The sequence below is a fragment of the Triturus cristatus genome, chromosome 8 (genome assembly GCF_964204655.1).
Source record: "Triturus cristatus chromosome 8, aTriCri1.1, whole genome shotgun sequence".
In the NCBI taxonomy this organism is placed as follows: domain Eukaryota; kingdom Metazoa; phylum Chordata; class Amphibia; order Caudata; family Salamandridae; genus Triturus; species Triturus cristatus.
The window spans coordinates 1636363235-1636375472 of record NC_140591.1 but is presented as its reverse complement, the minus strand read 5'-3'; the positions used below and the strand labels follow the sequence as shown (position 1 = coordinate 1636375472).

The window sequence follows — 12238 nt, the reverse complement described above, 5'->3', positions numbered from 1 at the left end:
AGCGCGGCGTTTGACACGGTCAGTCATATCACTTTACTGAACCGCATGTCAAACGTCGGCATCGTGGACAAGGCCTGGCTCTGGCTAAAATCTTTCCTAAGCAACAGGTCGTTCCAGGTGTTTGACGGACAAACAGTCTCCTCCAGCATACCCCTGAAGTATGGAGTCCCCCAGGGCTCCTCTCTAAGCCCTGCGCTTTTTAATATCTATATGAGGCCACTGGCTGAGGTAGTTCGTCCGTATGGAGTTAAGATCATATCCTATGCGGACGACACACAGCTGGTGGTCTCCCTAGCGCAGGAAGCCCAACATCCTCTGTCAGGGGGTCTAACCAAATGCCTGGAGGAGGTGAAGTCCTGGATGACCCTGTCATCGCTAAAGCTCAATGGGGACAAAACGGAGCTTATGCTCCTGGGCCCGGCTGACCCGACCCTCTTCAAGTCATTATGGCCCACCTGTCTAGGCCCCCCCCCGGTTCCGAAGGATAACATCAAAAGCCTCGGGGTATGGCTGGACAGGAATCTCTCTCTTAACACTCAGACCACAAAGCTTTCCGCCACCTGCTTTGGACTTCTCCGGACATTGAAGAAGGTTCTCCACCTACTCCCGATGGAGGCAAAACAAACAGCCATACAGGGCATAATACAGTCACGTCTTGACTCGAACAACGCCCTTTACCTGGGAGCCCCAGAGTACACATTGAACAGACTGCAGCTGGTACAGAACTGCGCGGCCCGTACCTTACTGCAAACTCCCCGCAGAACCTCAGTTAGGGAGGCACTGACCAGCCTTCATTGGCTACCAGTACGAAAAAGATTCTCTTTCAAAGCAATGTGTATTGCCCACCAGGCCTTCTGGGACTCGGGCCCCAAAATCATGCGTAGCCTAGTCAGCCAATATCATCCAGGCAGAGACCTACGCTCTAGTCAGGCTTTCATGGCAACAGTCCCCAGAATTAAAAGGACTAGAGCAGGCGGAAGAAGGTTCGCCTTCAACGCCTCAAAAATCTGGAACTCCCTTCCCCTCTACCTGAGATCTAACCCCAACCTCGCCTCCTTCCGTAAACAACTAAAAACACATCTGTTCAAATCTCGGTAACAATTCAGCCCCTCCCCCCTCCTCCCAGTTCTGTTATCCTCACTACACCCCCCATCTGGTTCCTCTAGCGCTTGGACGCCCCAGGGCAGCAACCGCGCTGTATAAATCCATTTTCATTTTCATTCATTCATTCATCAGATTCAGAATCTGAATCAGATAAATCAAGTGAAGATTGTATTCATAATAAGAATGAGTGTGTTTTGGAAATTAAGAAATCTCGGGAGAATGAGAGTGTGAATCACCTTTCCAAACAATCTAGGAACAAGCCTGTCTGCTGTATTAGGATTGGTGCGGTGGATAGATTAGATAGATTGTGGGGGCACCATACTCCATGGTGGACACTAGGGTGTGGGATGAAAAATTTGCTTGTGTGTTAGAAAATTCATTATGCCCTTCAGATGTCACCCCAAAGGTTTCATTAGGGAACCAATACCAATGGTAGGTTACAGGAGATTGACCTTTTAATTCAAAGGAAGAAGAACCATCACTAACCTTTATGGGACGGAAGAGGATCCACCCGAATTAGGGTGGGTCAACCAGACAGCATTGAACATTATCTTAGATTCAAACAACCAGGAACAAGTATTGGTTACTAGCAGTGTAGACAGTGTTTAATTTAGAAATACTTTTCAAGGAGTATTTTCAAGAAAAATTGGTACATTGAAGGGTATATACATAAGATAGTGCTGAAAGAAGATGCCATTCTCAAAGTGCATAACTTTAGGGAAATCTCTTGGGTACTAAGAATGGAAGTGAATCAATAAATTGAAAGGTTGCTAAGGGAGTGAATAATCAAACTAGTGGACACTGCTTAGTGGATTGGTCTGATAGGTGTTGCAAGATGTGCTAACGGTAAGATTCGCTTACATGTGGAATGCGTACTTGAGGAATTTGAACAACAGTATAGTGGTGGAAATGTTACAGCCTTTGTGATACCGTTAATGTTTCTATTATGTGCGTATGTCGTTCGGACTAGCTTTGGCGGCAGCCGTTTTTCAAAAGTTATGCACATATTATTCAAGGACAGTACAGGTGCCATATTTTTCCAAGATGACTTCTTACTCATGGGCAAGAATAAGGAGCTGCATGACGCCATGGTGAAGTTTTACAGATCTTGCAGGGTAATGGTTTAAGAGCGGAGTTTTCAAAATATTAATTCAAAGTACAGCTGATGAGATAAAACTGAAGGAAGAATAATGTACTGCTGTCAGCGATGGCCCACTCCCACTTCTAAGATTCTTAAAAAATAAGGTGCAATTTAGTTGGTCAAGTGAATTACGATCGATTTTGAATGTATCAAAAAAAAATATTATGGCAATAAATGTAAATGGATTCGACCACAGTCGCTAGTAACAGAGGTACAGGAGCAGTGCTCAGTCAGACAGGCATCAAGGGTAGTGAGTTCATGGGGGCATTTGCTTCTAGGGCATTAGCACTTTCCCAAGAACAACACTCTGTAATTGAGAAAGAAACTCTGGCAATGCTTCAGGAACTCTGTGTGGGGTTATGAGGTCGAAATTAGGTGTGATGACAAAATATTATTGAAACTTTTGACCCCTGAGGGGTTGCTAAATGCTACTCCCAGAATTGAAAGAATGTCTGTGAGGTTTTTAGATTATTGGTATAAATGTTGTTATCTTTCCGGTACTAGGAACAAGGTAGCTGATTGTTTATTGCCCTTGGTAGACATTTCAATGAGAATTTGGAACGCTGTGAGTGTGGCGTGGACTTGTGAGGGAAGAATTATTGCTATTACCAAAGAAAAATTGAGAAAATCTTGCGAGGATGATTTGGTCGAAGTGGATGTCAAGAGGTTTGTGATGGAAGGTTGAGCAGATAAAAAGCCTTTGAAGGAGGAGTGTAAAAGATTTTGGGAAATGTGAATGAGTTGACTGTGATGAATTACATTTTTTGGGCGTCCTGAGGATTGTTTCACTCTAGTAAGCTAGCTTTCTATGATGTGGGCGAATGTAAGAGCACACCATGCAAAAACCCCAGATGACCCTTATTTGGTTTACAGGGCTTACTTTAACAGTCCCAAGTGCTCTATTAGTAGTAGTGAGGTCGAGCAGCTTGCTGTGGGCCAATGTAAGAGCACACCATGCAAAAACCCCAGATGACCCTTATTTGGTTTACAGGGCTTACTTTAACAGTCCCAAGTGCTCTATTAGTAGTAGTGAGGTCGAGCAGCTTGCTGTGGGCCAATGTAAGAGCACACCATGCAAAAACTCCCGATGACCCTTGTTTGGTTTACAGGGCTTACTTTAACAGTCCCAAGTGTTCTATTAGTAGTAGTGAGGTCGAGCAGCTTGCTGTGGGCCAATGTAAGAGCACACCATGCAAAAACTCCCGATGACCCTTATTTGGTTTACAGGGCTTACTTTAACAGTCCCAAGTGTTCTATTAGTAGTAGTGAGGTCGAGCAGCTTGCTGTGGGCCAATGTAAGAGCACACCATGCAAAAACTCCCGATGACCCTTATTTGGTTTACAGGGCTTACTTTAATAGTCCCAAGTGCTCTATTAGTAGTAGTGAGGTCGAGCAGCTTGCGCTTATCAGGGGGGAGTCTTAAGTATTTGCTGGACACACCAAATCAATATATGGTACACACACTCAAAAAGAAAGCTGAGAGCAATTCATGAAAATAACACATATTTCTACATATTTTTAGACACAAAGGTCACTGATAGCAGGTAAGTACCTTCGGAGTTATAAATCTGACAAGAAAACAGTAAAAATGCACACAATGGTTTTTGAGGCAAGAGCCTTGAACATGGTAGTGTTATCCTATGGGAGGAAAGACATATACTGCAAACAGGAACTAGTAGTCGGAGTTCAGGGAGAAGCTTTGGTACACAAGGTGCTAGGGGTCCAAGATCCCAAAGAACCATCAGCACTTTAGTTTACTTGCCTGGCGTGTGCTGGTGCATAGGTGCTGGTTTGGGTTGGCAGCCTCGAACGCTACACCGGTAGAAAGCATTGGGCACCTGTGAACACAGGTTGCAGGGGGGGACTTGGGGACAAGCCCGGTAGAACCAACAGGAGGGGTCCTCTTGTGAGGACCTTTAGGGCAATGGGGTGCAGTCAGCCAGCATGAACCCAGGCTAGGAGGTCAGAAAGTCTCAATATTAATTTATACATTGCTGGTATTTCTGTTTTGTGTATTGCTCACCCATTTTACGCCCTTCCACATATTTCCCCTCTAACAGCTGGATTATGCCATATGATCTTTACCTAAACAAGGCTGATTCTATTCACTCCTGCTAAATGCTCCCAAAATTGGATGCTCTGTTCCTTAGACAAGTTTCCATGTGCAACCTGCTCTTGATCTGGAGTGGGAAACAAGCTCATGGAGAGAAGAGGGCGCATCCCCTGAGAACAAGGCAGACCAGACATGCCCCATGCGTGTGTCTCTTAACGAAGATTAAAATGTCCAAACCCTCCCTGAGCCCTTAGACTCGTACTTCCTTCAATCAATCAATCATAGTATTTGTAAAGCGTGCTACTCACCCGTGAGGGTCTCAAGGCGCTGGGGAGGGGGGGGGGGGGGGTGTTTGTTACTGCTCGAAGAGCCAGGTCTTGAGGAGTCTTCTGAAGGTGAGTAGGTCTTCGGTCTGCCGTAGGTGGGTAGGTAGGTAGGTAGGGTGTTCCAGGTCTTGGCGGCGAGGTAGGAAAAGCATCTGCTGCCAGAGGTTGTTCGTTGGATGCGGGGGACGGCGGCGAGGCTGGCGGAGCGGAGCTGGCGGGTGGGGGTGTGGAAGCTGAGTCTGCTGTTCAGGTAGGCTGGTCCGGTGCCGTGGAGTGCTTTGTGTGCGTGGGTGAGGAGTTTGTAGGTGATCCTCTTGTCGACGGGGAGCCATTGTAGGTTTGTCAGGTGGGGGGTGATGTGGCTGCGGCGGGGAACATTGACGATCAGTCGGGCAGAGGCATTTTGGATGCGCTGTAGTCGTCGTAGGTGTTTGGCTGGGATTCCGGCGTAGAGTGCGTTGCCGTAGTCCAGCCTGCTGCTGACGAGGGCCATTGTCACCGTTCTTCGTGTTTCGGTCGGGATCCACTTGTAGATCCTGCGAAGCGTGCGGAGGGTGTTGTAGCAGGAGGAGGACATGGCGTTGACCTGTTTGGACATGGAGAGGGAGGAGTCGAGGATGAATCCTAGATTGCGTGCGTGGTCGGTGGGTGTCGGTGCTGTCCCCAGAGTGGTCGGCCACCAGGAGTCGTCCCAGGCTGAGGGGTTGGGTCCGAGGATAAGGACCTCCGTCTTGTCCGAGTTCAGTTTCAGCCGGCTGCTCCTCATCCAGTTGGCGATGGCATTCATTCCGTCGTGGATGTTGGTTTTGGCGGTGCGTGGGTCCTTGGTGAGGGAGAGGATGAGCTGAGTGTCGTCGGCGTAGGAGATGATGTTGAGGTGGTCGTGGCGGGCCACTTGTGCGAGGGGGGCCATGTAGATGTTGAACAGCGTTGGGCTGAGGGAGGAGCCCTGGGGGACGCCGCAGATGATGTTTGTGGCTTCCTTGAAAGGCGCACGAAGCTGCAGCTCTACGGCCTTGAACCCCATTTGATTTCTCCTAACATTATTACAGTAGGGTCTGAAGCAGGGATCATGCTTCATGGGGCTAGAACACAGGGCACTGAACAACATTGTAAAAGTGACAATGACCAGGCTTTGTCATCAAGTGACCACCTGCACTCAACCACAGAGGAGGTCATTTTCTTCTCTGAAATTCTAGCTTCCTCCATGATAAATGCAGCTCTGGACTTTTTAGCCTGCTTACATTAAAAAGCCTGTGTTCGACACTGCGCTTTTCCTCTTTCCCCTCAATGTTGCTCCCAACTTAACAGCAAATTCCCATGCCAAAGAGGTGGCATACTAGAAGTAGGACTCCACAGGTTGTAACCCTCAATAATATTGTGTACGATCTGCACAATTAATGCACAGGGCACAGCAGGTCCCAATTTACATGGGTACAAAAAGTATGATGGCAGAGAAAGACCGCCCAGAACATGTTTGCCAATTTTCATCTCTAGTGGAGTACTGAGACGTTTCAATGCTTCGGATTCACTCCTTTCTGATCTAAGGCTTGTTTTACAAAAGCAGTCCATTACATGCGACTTTTATAAACCAATAGGCACGTGAGGGTGTGGCCAAAAGATTTCAAACATGGCCAGCTGATGTCCAAAGAAGTATTAGACTACAAAAACCATCCTAAGCCAGAAAAATCGATCCAGAAAGCACCTCATCTGCCCACAAATCACGGATCTCGTTACAAGATCACAAAGGACAGTAAGGCCTTCCGATCAGCAGCATGGGATCACGGCAGGTGTGGAGGAGTGGCAGCTGGGCATTTTTAAAGGGCTGTGCTCTAGAGGATGAACACTGCGGTGAGATATTGAATCCTTGATATTCATCCATTCATTCGCCCCATCTGGAGGCCACAGGCTGGCACAGCTGGCCTTATCCATGCTTTTCAAGGCTTGGAATGCCATAAATGACCAAGCTGCAAACTTTTCAAAGCAGAGTAGCTGATGAGAAACAACTTTATGATTCACCAAAGGTATGCCGGTTAAAGGCCGCCAGGAAAACTCACATGGGTCTAGCTAAAGCTTAGAAAGGGAGTGATTTTATCATGGCTGGCTACACCATTCAATGCTCTGATTGAACAAAACCATCTAAACACAATCTAGTCATTTTCCATTATTTTCATATATGGTTTATTCACCTGTTTAATTACAACCATTAATATGTTTTCATGTAGCCTGCACTAGATGAGTGAATTATACATGTGTGGGTTAAAGCATGAGAAGAGGTTTTGGAACCCTCTAATAATAAAACAATCCTGTAGTCTCACATGATTAATCGTTACCCTATATGCATCATCCTAAATATGGCCTGGGAGGTTCATGGGATATTGTCTGTGATGTCTCAGGTCGAGTCGGTAAACGGGTGTCAGCCTGCAACTTTCTGGATGTCTCAAACTGGGATAGATCTGAGGGTGAATCTGTGACAATGAATCAAAGTTACCCCACTTCCCGAACTTACCCATAACAGGAGCCTTATCTTCGGATGCCAATCCCTTCTCTGTCAAGGACTTCATGATCCAGTCCAGGGCCAATGTGGAGTGGGACACCTGCACCAAAAGTCATTCCATTTAATTATTTTGTAGCTTACATGATGGACAAAGAAGAACATTTATGAATCAGGCAACAGTTCAAGACGTAGCACAATTGTTAGGGGACCAATGAGCACCAAGCAACATTAATGAGGTAGGAAATGAAAATCCAACACCACACATGACCGGCCACTGGTACTGCAGCCCCCAAACCACATAGAAAATAACGAAGGTAAGGACTTAAAGTAAATCCCTAGGAAAGTATGTTAAATTATTTGAAATAGATAAAAATATACATAAATGTAACTCACTGTTAAACAATATATACAACAATAAATACCTTATTTTGAAATTAAAAACAGTAGTAAGTCCGAAACCACGTGTGGCCAACCACTGTTGCTGCAGCACCCAACCATAGAACATAACGGTGGGAGGCTCTAAGGAAATGCCTGTTTGTATATGCTCAGCTTGAGTTTTTTACTGATTCTGATGGTTTTTCGACTCTGAGAGTGCACTGAGGCCTCCTAAACAGACAGCAGTGCCAGTCTCCTGACCTTAAAATGTATATAATTGATTGGGTTATAGCCAATTGGTATAAGCTAACTGACTTGTAAGTCCCTAATATGTGGTACCAAGGCTACCCAGGGCTTGTAAGTTGAAGGGTCACCTCAGAGACTGCAGAACTGGTTGTGCCACCCTGAGTGCCACAAAGGAAACCATTACTCGGGGTCTCCCACTGCAGGCTGGGAGGGCAGTTTTAAACTGCTTAGTCGTCTTTTCCATTTGAAGTAATGGCAAAGCCCAGCCCTTCCTTTTTCATATATGTAAGTTACCCTAAGGTTGACATGTCAAGCCCTTAGACAGAGTGTAGTATATACAAAAATGGAACAGGTACTTTTTACATATTCCAACAGTAAAAACCTGAACTTGTCATTTTAACTGTGGTAAAGGCTAGTAGTCCCACTGGTGACTGCAGAGTTACAGCCCTCAGCCAAGCTCACTTCTGACTAGGACTACTAAAGTCAGTACTATAAGGTATCTAACAACTTGTTACTTTAAGTCTGACTTGATGCCCAAGTCGAAATTAATTAAACTTGTTGCTGTGTGCAACTTTTATAAAGTTGCCCATTTGTTGCCTAAAGTCTACTGTGTCTCTTTACGGTTGCCCATGAGGGTCTGTCCCTGAGACAGCTTTCTGCTGAGTGAAAAACGTTGTGCCCAGGAACGTATTCAACTACACATTACTCGTTGACTCTGGTGTTGTGTCACTATTAGAGTTCATTTATGAGGTGGGAGCTGTAATGGGTGGCAGCTCCATGTGCATCTGGTCTCATAAGCATTTCTAGTTTGCAAGTCAATATACCATCAATTGTACTGATATGGACATAAGTGGATTTTAAGTTCCACTAATCTGCTTGATATTTACAGATCTAGGTTCGCTGGTCTTGTAAATTCAATTGTGAATGTTATTAAAACCTAATATTTCTGCTGGTTTAAAGATGTGATGTGTTTGACTTGTGCATGAAATAGTTTGAAGGCCCTGCCCATCTGACAAGAATGTTCTTCAATCTCTCTAATGATTAATGATTTTTAATGATTCAAAGTTTTTCTCTGGTGAAGAATGAACTCCTCATGGTGGTCTTACACTGAAGGAGTACAGATTATGAAGATATCTGGTCACAATATTTCCTCACCTGGTAGGTCTTCACTAGATGAAAGGGTGACTTCACTACAAGAGCTGCAGCGTTACAAGTTACTTACCTTTGCTAACTCCTTCTCTGGTAAAAACTCTATCAACTCATTGATTCTGTATTTTATATTATTACCCGAAGGTCAGACTTAAACCAGAAAATCTTTAGCAAAACCTCTGCGTGCCAGTAGGTTTCTTCAACCAGCTCTATGGCAGCGTGGTTCACACAGGAAGGGATGTGCCTGCACACTGACATTGGTTTCTTTATGTAGCATTTCCATGCCTTGAGCACAGAACCCTATTAGACATTGGTCCAGTGTGCAGACACTAAGGACCTAAGGGGACCTTCAAGACAGAAAAAAAACATTCACAGAAGCAGGGAGTATGGGAGGATTGGTAAGGAATCTTGTTCATCAGAGAGTGCCTTCTGGCCTCAGTTTTCTTAACTTACAATAGATACACAAGCAATACCTCTGAGGTGGAGGGTCTGACCTTTACCTTTTCAGGAGATTTTCTCCAAAAATTCTTTTAAGTCCGATGGTAAGTTGGGACAGGACCCAATCTACCTCGAGTAGCCGAACCGAGCTTCATTGAGGGTGGTCCTAACATTTGATTTTGCCTAGGTCTCCCACAACCAGATAACAGTGGTTGATACTTTGATCTTTTAGCCATTATTTTTTACTTAAAACTTTAAACATTCATACATCTGTTTCTACTGATTGGATGTATTTCATTTCGGTGTCATTTTATTTATTGAAATGCATCCTATTTTCCTAAATTGGTTTGGGTCCTCTCTTTTGGTATGCTTTCACTTTAAATACTTATCACAGAGCCTCTAAATTAAGCCTAACTGATTTTGTACCAGGCTACCAGAGGGTTAAGCAGAGGTTAATTTAATGACTTTTGTGGTGTAATGACCAGTCAGATGTTACCAGGCGCCTCTGCTTATCTTGCTTTCAAGATGGCAGAATCAAGTGGCCACCTGGCAGAGCTCTAGGCACCTCCCTGAGGGAGTGACTGGACAGGGGGGTGGTCACTCCCCTGTTCTTTGTGTGGTTTCGCGCCAGAGCGGGAGCCAAGGCCTCTTGTACTGGGGAAAACTGGTTAATGCAAGGGGGGCACAAAATGTGCCCTCAAAAGCACTCTGGAGGTGCCCAGAAGCACCCCACCCTAGCCTGGAGACAACTATTTCTATAGAAGAGGTGGCTACACCTCTCCTCTACAGGAAATATTTTGTTCTGCCTTCCCCTGCCCGAGTTAGTCTCAGCAGCAGGAGAGCAGAATAGTGTGTGGGGTCAGCAGAAGCACTGGCTCTCATGTAGACCCTGCAAGGCTGCACAGGTAGATATGGGGGCTCCTCTAAGGAGCTCCCCAGTGCATGGTATCAGGCAACTGACTCTGGACTCGGTGTAGTTGCACGAATCCAGCATGTTTGACACCAAACATGAGTAGGTTTTTGGAAGTCATTATGTAGTTGGACAACTTGTTTTGACCAGTGTCCACAACATACCTTAAGATGGCTTCTGCGCACTTACAAAGCTCAATGAATAGAGTCCAGGGTTTGTGGGGTACCTCAGCTCATGCAGGGCACCAACACACTTATTTATTTATTCCTTTGTAGAGCGCATGGTTGTAGGAAGGTGGATATCTGACTATGGTTACCCCCAACATTTTGCCTAGTGTCTAGCTGGTTTTTCGACTTAGTTGGCCTGAGATCCTGCCATTCAGGGTCTCAGGCTGTCTGTTCTCTCTTTAAAATGGACTCCATGTACCCTAGGTACATACACAATTGGTAAGGATCACCTTATTGGACCCTGTACAGTGTACCCTAGGTACCCAGGGCATAGGTGTACCCTAGGCCTCCCAGGGGCTGCAGCATGTATTATGCCACCCCTGGTCTGGCCTTCCAATCAGACACAACTGGCTGATCACTCAGCTGGGGCAAGGCCGTGTAATCACCCCTTGCTTAGATATAGTATACCTATATCTACCCTTAATATAGACACATGTGTACCTATCAGCCACTCCTATGGCAGGCCTTAACAATCCTGGAGGCAGAGTGCTTGGTAACATGTGAGATGGTGCTCTAGCATGAGCTGAGCCTGTCTGCAGCTTTCAGGACCATGTCCTTATAGCTGTTCTATGATATAGCCTACCATATACTCTTAAAGTACCTTATAATCTTAAACGGTTATGGTAACTATGGTTTGGCTTTATCAAAACATGTCGTGTAAGGTGTCTAACACTTTGGAATAATACCCCCATACCATTTCTGGTGATGAGGTTATTATTCCCCCCTTCTAGAGGGAGAGACATGTTAAAATCCTACTTTGCTGTTTAACTCTAACCAAAGCCTCAGCATCACAAAATGGATGCTGCTGCACAGACACGAGTCTGACCTCCTGCTGCTGGGAGTGATCCCGGCCAGGGAGGCTTGGACAATAGGTTTCCTGCTTGGGGAGGTGCTAGCACCTCCCCAGACAGACTTTAGTGTATTGGGGCAGGGAGGGCTGAAAGGAATGAGACACTCCAGCCCCAGTCCTGGCGCGAAACTGGACAAAGGGAAGGGGGTGTAACCACCCCCCTCCCAGGTCCCACCCATAAGGCGTGACCTAGCAGGCAACCCAGCCCCCCAGATTAGTATAAGAGTGGTAGCTGGGCCCCAGGAGATTAGATTATCCTGAACCTGCAACTTGAACAGAAACTCTGGACCTTCGACATTCGACGAAAGAAGAAGACTGAAGAATCTCCCTTGTGGCCAAGGAGTGGCTACCCTGTGCAAACAGGCACCATCAAGAGACTACCCTTTGCTTTGATAAAGTTCTACGAGGGACCGACTGCAGAGCCCGACCAGAGCCTTGACTTCCAGACTTCTCCGACCCTGATCCACATCCACAGCCGAGCTGAGATCTGTGGAGGCGACGAGAGACGTGGGACCGGCTACCTGGGAAAAGTGGCGAGTATCTTCCAGCGCAGCTTCTGAGGTACCCTCGAAGTTGTGCACCGGGGATTGAGAAGCCCCAACCCCAAGCACCATCTGCACCGAAGATCAGCCCCCCACACTCCACAAGTCCTGCGTGGGGCCCTTCTGCATTTTCCTGCTTGCCGCGTCCGTCCGGTTGCTTGCCCGTTGGCTAGCGGCCTTTGTGACGATACACCTTGAAATCTTCACTGCTGGTTTGGCTCCACCAGACTGGCTCCCGCTTCTTTGCAAAAGAGAAGCACCCCAGACCTTCCTGGTCTGCACCAGAAGCAAGTCCTCCGTTCTTCGTGGGTTCTGCTTGCCAAGGCTTGGTGAGTCCTAGTTCGACTTCGACGCCGCCGACAGCAAGAGCCTTCGTGGG

The 12238-nt window shown here is 46.4% G+C and overlaps 1 protein-coding gene across 3 annotated transcripts in view; it reads right to left on the bottom strand.

Moving 5' to 3' along the window:
- LOC146808464 (transient receptor potential cation channel subfamily M member 2-like) overlaps positions 1–12238 on the bottom strand; it is a 1747278-nt gene that overhangs the window by 56662 nt on the left and 1678378 nt on the right. For all 3 annotated transcript variants that reach the window (XM_085623572.1, XM_085623571.1, XM_085623573.1), the window contains one exon: positions 7135–7222. In XM_085623572.1, the coding sequence (XP_085479698.1) occupies positions 7135–7222 (88 nt within the window). The remainder of the gene's footprint in view (positions 1–7134; positions 7223–12238) is intronic.